Source organism: Oncorhynchus tshawytscha, linkage group LG33, assembly GCF_018296145.1.
Source record: "Oncorhynchus tshawytscha isolate Ot180627B linkage group LG33, Otsh_v2.0, whole genome shotgun sequence".
NCBI lineage: Eukaryota > Metazoa > Chordata > Actinopteri > Salmoniformes > Salmonidae > Oncorhynchus > Oncorhynchus tshawytscha.
In genome coordinates, this window is record NC_056461.1 from 13099175 (window position 1) to 13120778 (window position 21604).

A 21604-nucleotide genomic window follows, 5' to 3' on the forward strand; every position below is an offset into this window, starting at 1 on the left:
CCCTCTGCTGAGATTGAAAGGTAGGGAACTAACGTTAATCTCGACATCACAGGAGAGAGTTAAACACGGAAATCTGAGTCTCAGAACATAACCGCCGCTACTAAATTGAATGACCTAAAGTTAACACATAGTTGCAGCATCCATCCACTGTGCGCTTTTACGCAATCCCTTTTATTGGCCTTCGGCACAGTAGGACAGTGGCATCAGAGGCGCAGAACAGAGTTTACCATGCACTCTCTCAGGCTTGACTGACTACATGACATACGAGATGAAGGCTGTTTTCTGGGGGGTTCTCCTCGCCTGTGTGGACTGGGGTTGGGGCCAGGAGAATCTCACATTTGATGGAGACGTCCGCGACTTTGCCATTAGTGACCGATCCGTATACGTCGTTACGGATGACCGACTCTACCAGCTGAACCATGATTTTACCAAAGTTATAAAGAGGGATACTCCGAATGTAGTTTATCCTAAACAAGAAGCACCTCTTTCCAATGAAACGTATCCATTTAAGGTAAACATTTTACTGCCATTCATCAAAAACAAGACCTTGATCACCTGTGGAACCACAAAATGCGGCTACTGTGAAATACTGGATCTCAACGAAATCTCGAAATCTGTGCATTCGGAGAATATTGAAGTGGGTTCATTGGACCCTGGAGATTCAACCATTGGCTTTATTGTTGATGTCGGGACGAACTCCTACATTATGACTGGAAGGCTGCAGAGCCGTGTGCGTAAAGCGTGTGCGAATTCAGATCAGTTGCTTGACCTACGGAATACACTAGAAGGACAGCATGGGGGAATCTTTTCTGATTCAGATGAGAGTACGACTCCGTATATTGACGCCAGACAAAAGGAGAAGTTTCAGTTTGTGGACGGCTTTCAGAGTAATTCACACATCTACGTGTTCTCGAACGTTCCCCAAGAGCGTCAAGTTCGAGTTATTTTGTTCAAGAGCGAGAACAGTAAAACAAATACTTTGAGGCACTTCCAAGGTGCAACACTCAAATGCTGTGGAAACACGGAGCGGCGGGAGCTCCTGTCTTCCTCTGTGATTCAAGGTTCTGGTGGGCTCCATGGGCAGGTGCTCTGGGCAGGTGTGTTCACGGCTGGTAACACAAGCGACCCCATCAACACCGTGCTGGCCATCTATAACATCAGCTCTACAGGGCCTCAACTCAAATACAATGACCCAGACTTCTGCTATAAAGGCTGTGCAGAGGTTGGTGAGATGATGATGATTTTATGTATGGTTTATAACCAACACCATAGCAAAGACACTATCATTATCGTTACCCTAATTTCTTAGCAAATGTGTTGAGATTGTCTTTAACACGGATATGTATGCTGTTCCAGGCATTGCCAATGGGTACCACCACAAATGTGTTGAGATTGTCTGTAACACGGATATGTATGCTGTTCCAGGCATTGCCAAAGGGTACCACCACAAATGTGTTGAGATTGTCTGTAACACGGATATGTATGCTGTTCCAGGCATTGCCAAAGGGTACCACCACAAATGTGTTGAGATTGTCTGTAACACGGATATGTATGCTGTTCCAGGCATTGCCAAAGGGTACCACCACAAATGTGTTGAGATTGTCTGTAACACGGATATGTATGCTGTTCCAGGCATTGCCAATGGGTACCACCACAAATGTGTTGAGATTGTCTGTAACACGGATATGTATGCTGTTCCAGGCATTGCCAATGGGTACCACCCAGGACCTGCATCCAGAAGCAGTGGTGTTTAGATACAGCTCCATGACATCAGTGTTGGCAGTGAGACACAACTCCTGGCTGGTGTTCTTCATTGGGACAGGAGACGGACAACTCATCAAGGTCTGTGGAACACAGTTATGAGAACTCAACACACACACACACACACACACATACACACACACACACACACACACACACACACACACACACACACACACACACACACACACACACACACACACACACACATACACACACACACACCCACACACACACACACACACACACACACACACACACTGGCCTCATAACACCCTTCTCGTGTCCTTATTTCTCCCTTGAACACACAGATACTCATACAACAGAATAACAGCATTTTTTTTACCGAGGTCTAAATTAGCCTGGAGAAACCCCACAGTTACTTTATTAGGCACAATAGTCTCCTTTGTGCAGTGTTGTCCCTGGAAAGCTTTAATAATCCAGCCAAATCCCCTGCATGTTTCTAACAGAAATATCACCACCATGCAGTACACTCTAACAAACCAGACAGGGGTTTGGTCACCACTACACATCAGTGATTGTTAGTCTATCATGTATCATCATCATCAAATTCATACTCTTGTTGACAGAGAGAATGTGTGCGGTCAATTGATATTTACAGCTGCAGTATAGGGGATTTCCTAGGGCAATGTTATGTATTGTGGTTTGTGAGTGTTATGTGTCAATCTACAGAGAGATGTTATTAAAGTGCCACTCTCTGTCCCATGTCAGCTTGCTGTAGACAAGGCCTACAAACCTGCCTGTCCCAGAGTGCTCTACAATTCAGATGACGACCGCCGTGTGTTTCCCAAGATGCACCTGGATCCAGTGGACCGCAAACATGTGTACATGGCACTGAGGAACCAGGTAAAGTTCTACTGTACACAGAGATAAATATTATACAGTACAAGCATTCTGAAATAGGACCCAGGACATAATATTGTGTGTGTTGTAGATGGTACGTGTGCCTGTGGCTCAGTGCAGTGAACACAAGAGTCTGAAGGACTGTTGGTCTGCTCAGGACCCCTTCTGTGGCTGGTGTGAGTCAAGGTCAGTCACAAGAACCACAACTACACACTTCTACAACTTACGCTATATAGAGATTTCTTTATTATGTCACATATTTTCTTTTCTAAAATGTACTTTTTAATTCTTGTTGTGAAGATCAACAGTGGCAGTCATTTCAATGTAATTCAATGAGGACAGTTGGTTTGTCTGTGTTAATGACATACCTCGGCCCAGGTTTTTTAATATCATATGATCTTGATTTTTACAAATTCAGAGTGGTAGAACAAAGGGCATTTCCTCTATCACCCAGAGCTTCTTAAAATAAACGTGGCACTATAGATGAAACTTCCTGTGAATATACACTACCGTTCAAAAGTTTGGGGTCACTTAGAAATGTCCTTGTTTTTGAAAGAAAAGCCATTTTTTGTCCATTAAAATAACATCAAATTAATCAGAAATACAGTGTAGACATTGTTAATGTTGTAAATGACTAATGTAGCTGGAAACGGCAGATATTTTAATGGAATATCTACATAGGCGTACAGAGGTCCATTATCAGCAACCATCACTCCTGTGTTCCAATGGCACGTTGTGTTAGCTAATCCAAGTTTATCATTTTAAAAGGCTAATTGATTAGAAAACCCTTTTGCAATTATGTTAGCACAGCTGAAAACTGTTGTTCTGATTAAAGAAGCAATAAAACTGGTCTTCTTTAGACTAGTTGAGTATCTGGAGCTACAGCATTTGTGGGTTTGATTACAGGCTCAAGATGGCCAGAAACAAAGACCTTTCTTCTGAAACTCATCAGTCTATTCTTGTTCTGAGAAATGAAGGCTATTCCATGTGAGAAATTGACAAGAAACTGAAGATCTCGTACAACGCTGTGTACTACTCACTTCACAGGACAGCACAAACTGGCTCTAACCAGAATAGAAAGAGGAGTGGGAGGCCCCGGTGCACAACTGAGCAAGAGGACAAGTACATTAGTGTCCAGTTTGAGAAATAGGTGTCTCACAAGTTCTCAACTGGCAGCTTCATTAAATAGAACCCGCAAAACACCAGTCTCAACGTCAACAGTGAAGAGGTGACTCCGGGATGCTGGCCATCTAGGCAGAGTTCCTCTGTCCAGTGTCTGTGTTCTTTTGCCCATCTTAATCTTTATTTTTTAATGGCCAGTCTGAGATATGGCTTTTTATTTGCAACTCTGCCTAGAAGGCCAGCATCCCGGAGTCACCTCTTCACTGTTGGTGTTGAGACTGGTGGTTTTTGTTTTAAAAAACAGACGTTTCCAGCTACAATAATCATTTACGACATTAACAATGTCTACACTGTATTTCTGATCAATTTTATGTTATTTTAATGGACCAAAAAATTGCTTTTCTTTAAAAACAACATGACATTTCTAAATGACTCCAAACTTGTCCTGTTTATCTGTGTCACCTGCTCAGCCTGACCCCTCTATGTGATGTGATCTAGATGTTCGTTTCAGGGTGACTGCCTTCAACCTTCAGCCTGGATCTCCATCTCTGAGGACTCCCAACAACAGAACATGGTCTCTTACCAGGTGGAGAAGAGCAGCAGTGGAGAGAGGATCACACTCACTGTCAAGGTCCACCTGAATGTGAATGGGACAGGAAGTCTCACCTTCACCTGTAACTTCTTCAATAAAAGAGGTGATCTGTGTGACAGGACAAGCCCCGCTCCAGCTTTTCCGCAATGCTCCTGCCTGTTCTCCAGCGACCAGCTTCCTGCTGAAGGTAACCTTTCACCTTCTAACTCTCCTGTACATTTCGCATTGACAAAATGGAGCATCTTGCTTAGAGATTGTTTCCCTGTGTTCTCCCACATAGGTTTGAATGTCACAGTGAAGATAAGAGTGGGGAAGCAGAACCTTGCTGAGAAACTGATGCTCACAAACTGTTCAGACATCTCTGGACCACCTACCTCTGCCCTGTCAGTCAGAAATCCCAGATCTGTCATGCTACGCCTCAGCACCATCATATAGCTATGTTTCAACCTACTTGTTTAAACCTACTTCAATATTTACTCTAAATACATCTTTTAAATGATATGTTGGGCAGATTGTGTTACACACTTGCCTTTCTGTATGTTATAGATTTGTTAGTCCACATTTTGCTTGAGTAACAGATGGTACACATGTTTATGTTTAAACTCAGTGTAGTATTATTATTCCTGTCTCTGTGTCTCTCAGGTGTTCTCAGTGCATGTCAGCTGGATGTAGCTGGAGTAATGATGTTTGCTCCTGGACAACCAGGTCTGCCAACTCAGAACCCATACAGGTATCTCTCGCTCTCTCTCTCTCTCTCTCTCTCTCTCTCTCTCTCTCTCTCTCACACACACACACCCCGTATTTGAGGGTGTTCATCTCGCAACTTCTTCACCATGTGTGTTCCTGTATCTTGTTCATCAACCCTCTCTCACTTCCTTCCCCAGGACGTGTGCAGACTCAGCCAGTCAGGTTTGAACTACTCTGTAAGTCCATCCTGCTGATCACAGCCTTTTCCTCTTCATCAGCATCTCTCAGTGGATCTTATGTCCCTTATAGGGAAGTTTGATCTCAGAACAGGGAACTAAGTTCGTATGTATGTGGGGTTTTTTGTGCGCAAGTGTGCGTGTGTGTCTGCATGTGACACAGAGTGGACTTGAAGTGGTCTGAGATTTTCACGGTGACATTGCCGGCACAGTCATTTCATGCAAAGTACCTATCAAATAGCTTAGGACATCTGTTATGTGACAAGGACAAAGCTTTCTTGTATATGGTCACTACAACCTATACACTACCAAAACAAATGTGTTCACACGTGTGTCGTAAGCTACTTACTGTACATATACATACATACATACATTAACTTATTTCAACAGCTAAAACAGTGTTAACATCTGAAATTTAATAACCCTGAAATATTCATTATAGTGTCTGTATTTGAGATGTTTTAATGGGATTACTTTGTTATCATGCTCCTCACAGTTTGAATGAAATGTGAATAATTGAATTAGATGTGATGAATATAGCTGTGTGTGTTTGGTGGTGAAGGAAGTGTTTGTTCCTTATAGGGTTTGGTGTTTGTAAAGTGTCAAAGTTCCTTTGGCCTTATCAAACCTCACTCTCTCACACTCGCTCTCGAAAGCTAAGATTGAGGACAAAATGAAGACACTCAAATGGATATCTACCAATGCCAAGATACTATATTCAGTTAGACAGAGCAATATTCATAGATCTGGGCATCCTACATTTAGATCACTCGTAAAATAGAGATTTTATCTCAACCAGACGGATCAAAAAGGTTATATACAGTGCCTTGCGAAAGTATTCGTCCCCCTTGAACTTTGCGACCTTTTGCCACATTTCAGGCTTCAAACATAAAGATATAAAACTGTATTTTTTGTGAAGAATCAACAACAAGTGGGACACAATCATGAAGTGGAACGACATTTATTGGATATTTCAAACTTTTTTAACAAATCAAAAACTGAAATGTGGCAAAAGGTTGCAAAGTTCAAGGGGGCCGAATACTTTCGCAAGGCACTGTATATATATATATATAGTAAGAAGATGTTTGTGAATAGAGCCATTTAAAATGATACAATGACTATGAAGTTAAAGTGCAGACTATCAGCTTTAATTTGAGGGTATTTTGATCCATATCGGGTGAACCATTTAGAAATTACAGCACTTTTTGTACATAGTCCCACCATTTTAGGGGACCAAAAGTATTGGGACAAATTCACTTACGTGTATGTATATTAAAGTTGTCAAAAGTTTAGTATTCAGTATTTCATATTTTCTGTTTGTTTTGGTTGTTTCAGATATTTTTTTGGCCCAATTGAAATTAATGTAATTTCGTAATTACATTTCGTAAGTAATTTCGGAGTCACTTTTATTGTAAATAAGAGTAGAATGTTTCTAAACACTTCTACATTAATGTGGATTCTACTATGATTACAGATAATACTGAATGAATCGGGAATAATGATGAGTGAGAAAGTTACAGATGCACAAATGTCATACCCCCAAGACATGCTAACCTCTCACCATTACAATAAAAGGGGAGGTTAGCATTTTTGGGGGGTATGATATTTATGCCTCTAACTTTGTCACTCATCATTAATTACCAAAACTAAACACCAAGCCTACAGCCACAAACACATATTTAGTTTCACTTGTCTTTATCAGAAATATTGTCTGTGTCTGTCTCTGTGTCTGTTTGTTTGTTAGGAGCCAGTGATCTTTTCCATAGAGCCCAGTGTTCTGTCCTTCCATGGGAGAAACCATGCCTTGATGAATGGAGAGAACCTGGATCATGTGACCAAGGTTCGCATCCAAGGGCACATGAACTGCAGTCTCAAGGAGTGAGTCAAAGTGGACAATCGGTTGAATATGATTTGTTTTCTAATGATGCAAACATAATTTTTTGAGATACATAAAACGTGGATTATTTAAATCAATGCTTTTAAACAATGATTTAGATGTTTTTTTTTGCACTGGTGCTCAATTCATTCATGAAAACCCAATGCCTTACCACTGTGTTTTTGTAAAGTGTGTATCTAACCTGTGTAGTGTGTGTATCACATGGTCAGGTCTCCAGTGTGGAACCACACTGGGTCCAGTCTGACGTTCCACATCCCCAGTGGAGACAAAGGTTCTGTCAGTGTGTGTGCCGTGCTGCCAGACGGTCGCTGTCTGGGCAAGGCCACTGTCACCTATGGGTCCTCACCATCCTGCACTGGGCTAACACCAAGCACTACCTGGGCTAGGTAAAAACACACACAAACACACCCACATAGGTATGCACATATGATCAGAATTGTTATATATACACACACACACACAAGCTATACAGAGGTTAAGAAACATGCCTGTAACTCGTTTCCACATATGGCTACTGGCCATGGTGTTGTCTGATGGGAAAAGAAAGTGGGCCGCTTCCCAGAAGTTGCTTCATTCAACAGTGTTTTAATAGATGTTTCATTTCCCTCTTTCTCTCAGCTGCTCAGCACTGGCTTCCCTTTTTGCTTTTGGTAGCTCTCTAAAGCAGATTCTTCATGCTTGGTTAGCTAGTTTTACTTAATTTATTCTGTCAAATGCTTTGTTTTGTGTTACAACTTTTTTTTCTTTCTCTGGCTTATTTAAATAATGCTGATGGGACATGACTACAATTCCCATCAGCACGCTAGGTGTGACCAACAACCCTCCTCTGATTGGTTGATTTTGTATGTGTCCTGCAGTGGGAAGAGGAAGATCAAGGTCCACGGGTCCCATCTGGAGTTTGTGGAGGAGGTTGTTCATGACCACGCCCCTCAGACCATCCAAACCAAATACAGCTCTGGGGTAGGCATCTTAACAGACTGATTTAATTGATTTCTTGACTAAGCGTCATGTCTTTACCCACTCACCTAACCAGTCAGCAACCTAATATGAACCTAATATACACACACCTCACCAAACTTTCACCTTCACACAACACAGAAATCAGTCATGGGGAGAATCAATATCTGAGGTATTCTAATTCCTGTTGTTGGTGTTTTTAGACTCTGTGGTACCACACACCTCCCTTTGAACACATTAACCAGCCAGTCACCTCCACTGTGTCTCTGAGAGTGGCCAATCAGACACTGGCCTGCTCATCACAGCTCACCTACCATCCCGACCCAGAATTCACCAGCTACACCGCAATCAAGACAGGAAATGACATGCGTGTCACCATTGAGGTATACACACATGCACATGCATGGAGGCACGGATACACACACATATGTATTTTGGTAGCACTCTTTCTCATTCATTCATACACACACATTCCATTTCTATTTTTATTTTTATTTCAGAAAAGGGCTGACAAGTTGAACATCACCACAGAAGAGATCTTAGTGTTTGGTGTTCAGGAGGAGAACCATGATGTAGAGTGTGTCATGGACACCATCGAGACGAGCAACGAGACTGACTCTGTCATCTGTGAGATAAAGAACACTCCCAACTTTAACATCAATTCACTGAGGGTAAACCTCTTATTCAGATAAATTCAAAAAGGCTGTTAATTGCTCTTGGAAACTCCGAATCAGAACTGTCCTTGGAAATAGTATTTAACAGTCAACATGCATTATGATGTGCTTGTTTTTCAGATAAGAGTTGGAAACTTCACCAAAATACTTTTGCCAAAACAAGCTGCACCTTCCCTGCTAATCATCCTTGTGCTTATACCCATCATCATTGTGGTCATTGTGGGTAAGTATTCACCTTCATCAACTTTGTTTTGACTTAGTGTCTCACGACAGACTGTAAATGTCCAATCAAGTAGCTGGCACACAAGATTTGGTTCTGGGTTCTGAAATTAGGTCTGACCTGGTTTGGTTGAATAGGTTTAGGTATGGTGGTGTGTGTGTGTGTGTGAATAAAGCTCTTGTCCTGTCCTGATCAGGTGCGGTGTTGTATTCCTACAATAAACAGAGGAAAATGGCAGCACAAATGAACAAGCAGCTGGATCAGCTGGAGTGTGACATCAGAAATGACATCAGACAAGGTCAGTCATCGTGGACACACCGACCTTGATTTATATTCTTAAATCACACACAGACAGGCAAACACACACTCATACTCACTGATGCACCAAATTGGCATCATAAATGGATTTTAACAGAGTCAAGGCCCATGACTACCACCCACATGCAATTCACACATAGGGTTCATACGGTATAGTTACACAAAAAAGAAACACCTTTACTTACCCTTCTGTTCTCTAGGATTTGTGGATATGCAGACGGAAAAGTGTGATTTAATTGAGAACGTTGGAGCCATCCCTTTCTTGGACTACAAGCACTTTGCTTCCAGGATCTTCTTCCCTGACGTACGTAGGAGCAGAGCACAGAACAGAGTCAATGCAGTATACCTAATACAGTCTGCTTTAAAATAAGAAATGTTGTATTAAATGGACAGATAGCTTGTGTTTTAATGTTCATAGTTCGTCCTATTGTTTCTATTAGGGTGGACCTGTGATGACCTCCTGTATCAAAGACATTGGCCAGGTGAGATTTGATTTGAACCGTATGTGAAATCTGCTCGTCTGATTGCCATACCATGACTTTATCAATGACTGGAAGGGAAACGGAGGATGTAATAGATTTCCATAAGTAGCTAACATCTGTCCTGTGGTCAGGACGCGGTGAAGGTGCAGCCAGACGAGAGCTGTCAGGCCCTGTCCAGACTGATCCGGGATCAAGTGTTCCTCACCTCCTTCGTCCACGCTCTGGAGGAGCAGAAGAACTTCAACGTCAAGGAGAAGTGAGTCAGTGAGGACAGGACAGGACACAATTTAGGCCAAGTGTCACTTAGCTGGTTTGGGTATAGGATATACGACAGATAAGGTTAATGTACTGTATATAGTACAGTAGAAATGGTTTAGGTGTCATTTAAGTCATTATGGATGAGCAGGTTGGTGTGTATAGCAGGTAATAGAGATGTCATAAGTCTGAGGTATGTTGTGTCCTACAAGGTGTGCGGTGGCCTCCCTGCTGACCGTGTCCCTCCACGGTGACCTGCCCTACCTGACCCAGGTGATGGAGGAACTACTCAGGGCTCTGATGGAGCAGCCCAGTAACTCCCAGCCCAAACTCATGCTGCGACGCACCGAGTCCATCGTAGAGAAGCTTCTCACCAACTGGATGTCCATCTGTCTCTACGGCTTCCTCAGGGTCAGTCCGTCTGTCTCTACGGCTTCCTCAGGATCAATCTGTCTGTCTCTACAGCTTGCTCAGGGTCCGTCCGTCTGTCTCTACGGCTTCCTTTGGGTCAATCTGTCTGTCTCTACGGCTTCCTCAGGGTCAGTCCGTCTGTCTCTACGGCTTCCTCGGGGTCAGTCCGTCTGCCTCTACGGCTTCCTCAGGGTCAGTCCGTCTGTCTCTATGGCTTCCTCAGGGTCAATCCTCTATGGCTTCCTCAGGGTCAGTCTGTCTGCCTCTACGGCTTCCTCGGGGTCAGTCCGTCTGTCTCTACGGCTTCGTTGGGGTCGGTCGGTCTGCCTCTGCGGCTTCCTCGGGGTCCATCCGTTTGCCTCTACGGCTTCCTCGGGGTCGGTCGGTCTGCCTCTGCGGCTTCCTCAGGGTCCATCCATTTGCCTCTACGGCTTCCTCAGGGTCCATCCATTTGCCTCTACGGCTTCCTCGGGGTCCATCCGTCTATCTATATCAGTCTATATTTATTATTTTCTTGCTACTTCTATCAAAGCCTTATTCATTCATATTGTATGTATTTATTAGCCTCCATGTCATTATGGTCAGCTCACAGTACATCTTATATTTTTCTCTCACACATTTCCACGTGTGTTTGAGTGTCTATGTAAATGAGTGTCTGATTTTGTAACTTTTCATACGAGTGCATGTTAATGAGTCATACCTAATTGTACATGTGAATACCGGTTTGTGTGTGTTTAACTGAGCTGTGTGTGTTGTGTCCCAACAGGAGAGCGTGGGCCAGCCCCTTTTCCTGCTGGTGTGTGCCCTGACCCAGCAGATGTCTAAAGGCCCAGTGGACTCAGTCACAGAAAAGGCTCTTTACACACTTAACGAAGACTGGTTACTGTGGCAGGCTCAGGACTTCAGCCCAATGGTACACAGACTGACACACACACGCGCACGCACGCACGCACGCGCACGCACGCACGCACGCACGCACACGCGCACACACCGCACACAGCGCACACAGCGCACACAGCGCACACACCGCACACACCGCACACAGCGCACACAGCGCACACAGCGCACACAGCGCACACAGCGCACACAGTGCACACAGCGCACTGCCACAAACGCACCCTTCCTGGATCTAGGGCATAGCGAGAGAGGTAGTTGGCAGTTCCTCCTTTATGTTTTGTTTGTTACCAGAAAAAATGTGGTTAGAGGAGCTAGTCTGTTAGAAAACATATCTCAGTATGCTGGGGCAAAAGTAGATGGGTTGAAAGTGATGTTACCCTCATAAAGATCCTCACATGCGATGTTGACAGGGGAAACTATTGCTGTTTTAGGAAGCTATTAGTAGATATGGCCTCTGCTTTCGCACATTTCTCAGTTTGTCTCTCAGACTCGAAAGATTAACCCTTTTAAATTAAAGAAACGAGTCTAGAAGTAAATGAATCAGAGCCAAAATGGATGCAAACTGTAGTCTTTATAAGCACAGGTTGAGCCATATGGTAATCCTGCTGAGACAGTTGCTCAGTGGTTTCTTATAACAGAGAAATTTTATCCCTGTAGTGTATAAGTGTTATTGTATGAAGTCCATCAAGTGATATACACAGACATGTGGCTTTATAAATCTTTAGCTAACTGTGTGGTTTCCCTGACCCAAGCAGAAAGATAGTGGGAATGAAGGTTAGCTTCAGTGGTTAGCCACACTGATGAATATATCTCATCTCATGTTTACTTTTCTAACCCAAACCTCATACAAGTAGCCTACATCATGATCTATGTGTGTCTGTCTGACCGCTCCCTCCACCCTCCACCCCAGAGGCTACAGGTGCTGTTTGCTGTGGGAACAGACGGAGAGGTCAGTGAGCCTCTGGAGGTCAGTGCTTTGGACTGTGACACGGTGGAGCAGGTCAAGGAGAAGATCCTCCTGGCCTTCAAGACCAAGTTTGGCTTCCCCTACAACACCCCTCTCCGACAGATGCACATTGGTCAGTTGTAGTACCTCACGTGTCCAAGACATTAGGAGAGAATGGAAGAGTGATGAGTGAATTATGACTCTAAAAGCAAATGAAACATCTTGATCGATCATACATTCTTTCAAAGGAATGACTTCTCTCTCTCTCTGTTTCTTGAACTCTGCAGAGTATGAGAAGGATGGAAGGTTTGTCCCACTGAAGGAGGTGGATGCCAGCTCAGGGGTTCTAGGAGAAGTGACCATGCTCAACACACTCAAGCACTACAAGGTTAAGAACACTACCAAGATTCCTGATACAGGAAATTAACCTAATCTCACGTTCAATATTTCTCTCCACATCTCAAATCACCATCTAGGACAGAGAAAATATACAGTGGGGCAAAAAAGTATTTAGTCAGCCACCAATTGTGCAAGTTCTCCCACTTAAAAAGATGAGAGAGGCCTGTAATTTTCATCATAGGTACACTTCAACTATGACAGACAAAATGAGAAAAAAAATCCAGACAATCACATTGTAGGATTTTTTATGAATTTATTTGCAAATTATGGTGGAAAATAAGTATTTGGTCACCTACAAACAAGCAAGATTTCTGGCTCTCACAGACCTGTAACTTCTTCTTTAAGAGGCTCCTCTGTCCTCCACTCGTTACCTGTATTAATGGCACACATTTGAACTTGTTATCAGTATAAAAGACATCTTTCCACAACCTCAAACAGTCACAATCCAAACTCCACTACGGCCAAGACCAAAGAGCTGTCAAAGGACACCAGAAACAAAATTGTAGATCTGCACCAGGCTGGGAAGACTGAATCTGCAATAGGTAAGCAGCTTGGATTGAAGAAATCAACTGTGGGAGCAATTATTAGGAAATGGAAGACATACAAGACCACTGATAATCTCCCTCGATCTGGGGCTCCACGCAAGATCTCACCCCGTGGGATCAAAATGATCACAAGAACGGTGAGCAAAAATCCCAGAACCACACGGGGGGACCTATTGAATGACCTGCAGAGAGCTGGGACCAAAGTAACAAAGCCTACGATCAGTAACACACTACGCCGCCAGGGACTCAAATCCTTCAGTGCCAGATGTGTCACCCTGCTTAAGCCAGTACATGTCCAGGCCCGTCTGAAGTTTGCTAGAGAGCATTTTGATGATCCAGAAGAAGATTGGGAGAATGTCATATGGTCAGATGAAACCAAAATATAACTTTTTGGTAAAAACTCAACTCGTCGTGTTTGGAGGACAAAGAATGCTGAGTTGCATCCAAAGAACACCATACCTACTGTGAAGCATGGGGGTGGAAACATCATGCTTTGGGGCTGTTTTTCTGCGAAGGGACCAGGACGACTGATCCGTGGTTTTGAGTGAAAACCTCCTTCCATCAGCAAGGGCATTGAAGATGAAACGTGTCTGGGTCTTTCAGCATGACAATGATCCCAAACACATCGCCCGGGCAATGAAAGAGTGGCTTCGTAAGAAGCATTTCAAGGTCCTGGAGTGGCCTAGCCAGTCTCCAGATCTCAACCCCATAGAAAATCTTTGGAGGGAGTTGAAAGTCCATGTTGCCCAGCAACAGCCCCAAAACATCACTGCTCTAGAGGAGATCTGCATGGAGGAATGGGACAAAATACCAGCAACAGAGTGTGAAAACCTTTTGAAGACTTACAGAAAACGTTTGACCTCTGTCATTGCCAACAAAGTGTATACAACAAAGTATTGAGATAAACTTTTGTTATTGACCAAATACTTATTTTCCACCATAATTTGCAAATAAATTCATTAAAAATCCTACAATGTAATTTTTATGGATTTTTTTTCTCATTTTGTCTGTCATAGTTGAAGTGTACCTATGATGAAAATTACAGGCCTCTCTCATCTTTTTAAGTGGGAGAACTTTCACAATTGGTGGCTGACTAAATACTTTTTTGCCCCACTGTATATATTTTTTACATGTAGTTGAAGGCCTAAACTTTAAAAAAAATCAGATTAAAGGTCCAATCACTGGCAGCTGTAGTATTTCTCAATGGCTAATGCCTGGATTCCATCATTACCGCTGAAGAACTGCACGATTAGAATTTAAAGGCAACGTTCCCTTGTCTGTGGAGACTGCATTCACTGTAAATCCTGCATATGTCGGCTCAATAGGAAAATTCCATTTCAATCGTGTTATAACGCGGATCTTCCGCGATCCGGATTCAATCTAGTCCTGAGTAGTTGTAATAACTAGACGGATTGGGTTGTCAAATTGTTGCTTAATGTCACCAAACCACATGCACAAATTTGTCAGGTATCTTATAAGTAGAGGGTTTCACTAGACTAGACCATCCTTGACATTGAATCAGAGTGTCACGGCCAATGCTGGAAGAAGACCAAGGTGCAGCGTGGTGAGCGTACATATTCCTTTTTATTAGGATGACGCCCACAAAAACAATACCCCTCTCCCCCCCCAAAAAAACTTGAAGCTTAAGGGCTATGTGCCACAAACAACGACAACTTCCCACACAGAAAGGAGGGAAAAGCGCTACGGTGGTTCCCAATCAGAGACAACGATAGACAGATGACCCTGATTGAGAACCATACCCGGCCAAAACATAGAAATACAAAATCATAGAAAAACAAAAACATAGAATGCCCACCCCAAATCACACCCTGACCAAACCAAATAGAGACATAAAAAAGCTCTCTAAGGTCAGGGCATGACACAGAGTACTAAGTACAGTGTACTGCTCTGCTGCTCTCATTCTGCAGCCTGGTTTTTAAGGCTACTAACAAGCAGTATTAGCTCCATTCAAGGCAGCCTGGCTGGTAGGACTGAGCTGCCTGTGTCACAAGGCCAAACCAGACCACAAATAGATTAGAACTCCTGTACTCTTTATTAGTCTCACTGTAGAACATTACTGTATTTTAGGTCTACCAGATGGTTGAGAAGCTTGTAACTCAGCAAGCATTTATCGACCTTCTAACTCAGTGTGTTTCTACAGGTACCGGATGGAGCGTCCATCAAAGTGCTCTCTAAGACCCATCCCAGTCTGAGTCCTCAGAGCAGCCTGAAAGGTAAGGGTGTCAACAGAGATTGCCATGCTACAGTACAATATGCCTCCATAGCTCCTAGAGATGTGGATCTTGTACACTTCGCGTCACACTGTATTAAACAGGAATTTGTGTGTGTGTGTGTGTGTGTGTGTGTGTGTGTGTGTGTGTGTGTGTGTGTGTGTGTGTGTGTGTGTGTGTGTGTGTGTGTGTGTGTGTGTGTGTGTGAGGGGGGTGCCTAGAGTACACTACACACAGAGTACACACAAACAGTATTCACAAACGCATGCTCATAGTTAATGCTCATCACACTACCACACACGTGGGCACGGAGTAACTTTTGTGATTCGCTTTGTCAAAGTCCATCTTTTATTTATTGTATTTGTTTATTGAAACTTTTATTTCGTCAGGGTGGAGTCCCAAAGAGACCAAGGTCTCTTTTACAAGGGAGCCCTGGTGCAAACAATTACTCAATCAAGGCAGCATGGGGCCCAAAAGAAATACACAAAGAAACACACAAATAAAAAACAACAATCAATAAAACAAACATTCCTCAGTAAAGTTGAGTTTAAAATAGACATGTTTTGCTCCACATTTACCCTCCCCATCTTTCTAATGTTGTTATATGACAGATGTGAAACACAAGGGAGATGCAAAACCACTTAACTGTGTCAGCTTACATAAAACACGAACAGAAACCAGGAAGCTATTTAGCACAATTGTCTGCTATTTGGTCATCCATGGTGACCTGTTGTTGTGTATTTGTCACAGACGATCAGAACTACTCCACAAAGTACTTCCATCTGGTAAGTGCCAACATGACCTCTGAATTTGATGTCACTGATTTGCGTTTGATATGATTGATTAATGGTGCTCTTTGACCCCAGATTGATCCTGACATTGACCAGGACCAAAAGAAGAACCCGGAGAGGAAGAAGCTGAAACTGAAGGAAGTGTACCTCACCAAGCTGCTCTCCACCAAGGCAAGAAAACTCACTGTTAACTTACATCCTGACCTGTCAAACCAACCCCTTTCAACCTGCCACTGTGCTCTGATAAATGGTTAACTGAAAGATGGAAATCTAGATTCTTCAGTTATGTGAGATCCAGCATATATAGTGACTGTAACAGTTCCCTTTTCTCATTTCCCTTATGAACATTGCTTAAAAAAAACATGGATAGGTACTAAAGTGGCTTGCTTGGAGCTGTCAGTGCGGTTTCAGTGTAAGGGACATTATATATGACCATATGCCCTCCACTTCCTCCTTTCTCAGGTGGCTGTGCATTCGTTTGTGGAAAACCTGTTCAGAACGATCTGGGGAACCCCTAACCTCAAAACCCCGCCTGCCATCAAGTACTTCTTTGACTTCCTGGACGCCCAGGGAGAGAGCAAGAGGATCAACGATTCAGATGTACTACACATCTGGAAAACCAACAGGTATGTGTTCATCTGGGTCATATGGATGTGTCACTGCAACCTTAAAGGTCATCAATGATGTCACCATTGCCCTTGATTCGAAGCAATGTTCTGATGCTATTTTTATTGACTTGGCCAAGGCTTTTGATACGGTAGACGATTCCAATCTTATGGGCCGCTAATGAGGATTGGTGTCTCTGAGGGGTCTTTGGCCTGATTTGCTAACTTCCCCTCTCTCAAAGAGTGCAGAGTATAAAGTCAGAAAATCTTCTGCCTCAGCCACTGCCTGTCACCAAGGGAGTACCCCAAGGCTCAATCCTAGGCCCCACACTCTTCTCAATTTACATCAACAACATAGCTCAGGCAGTAGGAAGCTCTCTCATCCATTTATATGCAGATGATACAGTCTTAAACTCAGCTGGCCCCTCCCTGTATTTAGTGTTAAATGCTCTACAACAAAGCTTTCTTAGTGTCTGACAAGCTTTCTCTACCCTTAACCTTGTTCTTAACACCTCCAAAACAAAGGTCATGTGGTTTGGTAAGAATTATACCCCTCTTCCCACAGGTGTGATTACTACCTCTGAGGGTTTAGAGCTTGAGGTAGTCACCTCATACAAGTACTTGGGAGTATGGCTAGATGGTACACTGTCCTTCTCTCAGCACATATCAAAGCTGCAGGCTAAAGTTAAATCTAGACTTGGTTTTCTCTATTGTAATCGCTCCTCTTTCACCCCAGCTGCCAAACTAACCCTGATTCAGATGACCATCCTATCCATGCTAGATTACGGATACATCATTTATAGATCGGCAGGTGAGGGTGGTCTTGAGCGGCTAGATGTTCCCTACCATTCAGCCATCAGATTTGCCACCAATGCTCCTTTATAGGACACATCTCTGCACTCTATACTCCTCTGTAAACTGGTCATCTCTGTATAGCCGTCGCTAGACCCACTGGTTGATGCTTATTCATAAAACCCTCTTAGGCCTCACTCCCCCTTATCTGAGATATCTACTGCAGCCCTCATCCTCCACATAAAACACCCGTTCTGCCAGTCACATTCTGTTAAAGGTCCCCAAAGCACACACATCCCTGGGTCGCTCGTCTTTTCTGTTCGCTGCAGCTAGCGACCGGAACGAGCTGCAACAAACATTCAAACTGGACAGTTTTATCTCAATCTCTTCATTCAAAGACTCAATCATGGACACTCTTACTGACAGCTGTGGCTGCTTTGCGTGATGTATTGTTGCCTCTACCTTCTTGCCCTTTGTGCTGTTGTCCGTGCCCAATAATGTTTGTACCATGTTTTGTGCTTCTACCATATTGTGTTGCTACCATGTTGTCCTGTTGCTACCATGCTGTGTTGTCTTGTGTTGCTGCCTTGCTATGTTGTTGTCTTAGGTCTTACTTTATGTCGATTTGTGCTGTCTCTCTTGTCGTAATGTGTGTGTTGTCCTATATTTTTTATTTGTTATCCCAGCCCTCGTCCCCACAGGAGGCCTTTTGCCTTTTGGTAGGCCGTCATTGTAAATAAGAATTTGTTCTTAACTGACTTGCCTAGTTAAATAAAGTTTTAATAAAATACAAATAACAATACTCATTAGGTCACACTATAGCAAAACAGTTTGCAATGGAAAACGAATATGAGCATTTTATTTTTATGAGCATTAAGTTCAAGTAAGTCCCTCCATTTTTCAGTGTTTTCTTCCATTTGGTGCCTAATGAATATGACCCTGAGGGTACACCTGTTTGAGTATGTTTATAGTAGAATCCATCTTTCTTAATGTCTTTCCTCATGTCCAATCAATGTGTTGTATTTACTCACTCATACTCAATCCACTACTCACTGTATTGGGATAGTGATAGAATGTTTGACTGGCCCTCTGTCCTGCTCCTTCCCAGCCTGCCCCTGCGGTTCTGGGTGAACATCCTGAAGAACCCCCAGTTTGTGTTCGACATGGAGAAGACCCCGCCTCTGGACGGCTGTCTGTCCGTTATTGCCCAGGCCTTCATGGACTCCTTCTCCCTGGCTGAGAAACAGTTGGGCAAGGTGGGGACATGACCGAGACATCGCAGAATATAATGACTAACACACCTCATCTCTTGTGCTTTTGTGTACGTTTCTGCAAATCTCAAAATCAAATATGCAAAAGGAGTTGGTGGTTCACACAACTTTCAATGTAAAATGTACTAGGAGACATGTAACACACAAAGGTTGGTTGTTCAAATCTCATCTCTTGTGCGTTTGTGTACGTTTCCACAAGCCTCAATGTCATTTATACGAAGAGTAGAAAAAGTTAAATTCCTGCTTTGGACCTGAGATGTTTTAGGTTCAAAGTTCATTTCTTGTGTTTTTGTGTACGTTTACACAATTCTCTATGTCAAATATACAAAGAGCTGGGTAAAGAATGTGAAGGAGAATGTGGTCCAATGGTTAAATCCCTGCCTAGCAGCCAAGCGGTTGTAGGTTCAAGCCTAAATTCTTGTATGTTTCTGCAACTGTCAAATTTACAAAGAGAAGTGTAATAAATGTTAAGTAGTTTGTGGCTCTGGTGCAAGAATCTCGCCCCCTAAGGACAGGGATGTAGGTTTGAACCTAGGTGCCGGCTACTGGGCATGGTTGCCTACTGAGGACTCTGCTGGTCAGTGAGTCAAGGCCATTAGGGAATAGTGCTTTTCAAGGTAGTTTCGATTCGATGATCAGTTTTCAATTTCAAATATATTTAAACATGAAATGCTCTATGTGGGTTGAATGCTGTAACACAGAAAAAAAATATTATTAAAAGTCCCATGATGGTAGTGACTGCCCCTTACTGCTTAACACTTATTAACCATCATTTATTCACAATATTTCAGTTGTTTAATACATTTGATGACTTCATTATTTCATTCGAAGTCATCATCTCATCTCTATAGAGCTGCTGCCTGTGCTGTCTGACAAAATCACTATTTTAGTAGTTCTTCAAAGTAAATAAGGCATACTTTTATGACTGCTGAATACCAACTATCAATCACTTAGATCATGTATTTCCAGGTAGCGTCTTGTCTCCAACGTTCCCTCTCAACTGATCCACTTAGATCATGTATTTTCAGGTAGAGATACCTCAAGCGTCTTGTCTCCAATGTTCCCTCTCAACTGATCCACTTAGATCATGTATTTTCAGGTAGAGATACCTCAAGTGTTCCCTCTAAACTGCACAAGCTAGGCCCGCACCTCCTCCAGGCCTGCCACACAGAAGAAATGTCAGGCCGCGCAAGAGATTGAACTTCACTGAGTTCACCACATTAGTTTGCACTATATAGATCAATGTTTTTCTGTGATTGGTTCAGTATTATATCAGCCCCTTTTCAATGCAATGAAACAAATCTAACTTTGCAAGATTTGAGGCTGTGATTTTGTTGTAGGCAGTGCGCAACGGAGTAGAATTCTATTGGTGGGTAGCCCACTAGGGGTCTTTCAATAGAATTTAATTGGTGGGTAGCCCACTAGGGGTCTTTCAATAGAATTTAATTGGTGGGTAGCCCACTAGGGGTCTTTCAATAGAATTTAATTGGTGGGTAGCCCACTAGGGGTCTTTCAATAGAATTTATTGGTGGGTAGCCCACTAGGGGTCTTTCAATAGAATTTAATTGGTGGGTAGCCCACTAGGGGTCTTTCAATAGAATTCTATTGGTGGGTAGCCCACTAGGGGTCTTTCAATCACCTGCTAGTGAATGAACGTGCTTTTCAGATCAGTTCAGAGCCGCTCATGTGAACATTTGTTGATATTCTTTGCTAGTTTGCGAGTTGTTATCCTAGTTATAGATAAGTATAGGTCAGCAATGTGGAGGTTCCGCTTCTTACAAGAGCACAAAAATGGTGGTCTACATTTCAAGCCATCTTTGAAAAGCAAGTCAGGTAAAAAGCTTGTCTTAATTAAAGGGGCAGTGTTGTATGTTGAGACAGGCTTGAATAGTCAGAGTGGTAGCCTACATTCTAATTCTCTGTATGGTAATAATACATGCTATTTTGCAAAGATGTTTCTTGCAGCATACAACACAATACAATTTACAGTCCCCTAGTGTTACAGACCAAATAAAAAATAATTCATGTCAAGCCCTTCATAATGTAAAATAATGTTTAAAAAAAAAATCTCATGCAATGTAGGCCTGCATTGAACACCACACATTAGGATACTGAAGGCTATATCATAGAAATCAAAAGCTATTTCCGTGTGAAAACGTTATGGGATTTGCTCCATTGGCTTTGTTGGTAGGCCTACATTATGCTCAAGTAGCCTATTAGCTATTGTCGAACTGTAAGGATACAGCCTCAATGTTCACAAAAAAACGTGCATCGGAAGTTGCAAAGAATTTGAGGCAACTTTCAAGTTTCCACTCACAAGACCTAAAATGTCAGTGACCCAAAGAATTTGAGGCAACATTGCTTGTCTCTTCTCTCCCTTTCTATGTTTGCCTTACACAGACAGGCCAAGTAGAAGCACAATGGATTATGGTCATTGTAGTTATTTACCATGTTTTTTTTGCAGTATGTAGAATATTGGCTTGTTGGAAACTACAACTCCCTACATCGCACAGTTCAGGCTTGATCTGATTTATCGCTAAAGAAACTGCGCATTGAGCTCACAGAAAAAACGAACGAACAAAAATGGAATTCAAATTAACCGATGTCAATCCATAAGTTGTTTAAAAAAAGAAAAATAAAACATGTCAGTT

The 21604-nt window shown here is 42.8% G+C and overlaps 1 protein-coding gene across 5 annotated transcripts in view; it reads left to right on the plus strand.

Annotated features, from left to right (window-relative positions):
* The window catches only part of plxnc1 (plexin C1), a 23480-nt gene continuing 1876 nt past the window's right edge, over positions 1–21604 (plus strand). The window contains exons 1-28 of one of the 5 annotated variants that reach the window (XM_024372903.2): positions 48–1222; positions 1702–1842; positions 2494–2628; positions 2717–2811; positions 4246–4526; positions 4620–4722; positions 4982–5069; positions 5224–5262; positions 7007–7140; positions 7369–7545; positions 8017–8119; positions 8320–8499; positions 8617–8787; positions 8911–9013; positions 9207–9308; positions 9529–9632; positions 9769–9810; positions 9942–10066; positions 10278–10475; position 10508; positions 11243–11389; positions 12284–12452; positions 12607–12707; positions 15425–15497; positions 16245–16279; positions 16361–16456; positions 16748–16911; positions 18791–18938. In XM_024372903.2, the coding sequence (XP_024228671.2) occupies positions 257–1222; positions 1702–1842; positions 2494–2628; positions 2717–2811; positions 4246–4526; positions 4620–4722; positions 4982–5069; positions 5224–5262; positions 7007–7140; positions 7369–7545; positions 8017–8119; positions 8320–8499; positions 8617–8787; positions 8911–9013; positions 9207–9308; positions 9529–9632; positions 9769–9810; positions 9942–10066; positions 10278–10475; position 10508; positions 11243–11389; positions 12284–12452; positions 12607–12707; positions 15425–15497; positions 16245–16279; positions 16361–16456; positions 16748–16911; positions 18791–18938 (4221 nt within the window). In that variant the 5' untranslated portion in view covers positions 48–256. Of the gene's footprint in view, positions 21–47; positions 1223–1701; positions 1843–2493; positions 2629–2716; positions 2812–4245; positions 4527–4619; positions 4723–4981; positions 5070–5223; positions 5263–7006; positions 7141–7368; positions 7546–8016; positions 8120–8319; positions 8500–8616; positions 8788–8910; positions 9014–9206; positions 9309–9528; positions 9633–9768; positions 9811–9941; positions 10067–10277; positions 10477–10507; positions 10509–11242; positions 11390–12283; positions 12453–12606; positions 12708–15424; positions 15498–16244; positions 16280–16360; positions 16457–16747; positions 16912–18790; positions 18939–21604 lie in introns of those variants that run through there. The other 4 variants (XM_024372902.2, XM_024372904.2, XM_024372905.2 and 1 more) reach the window with 4 other exon arrangements.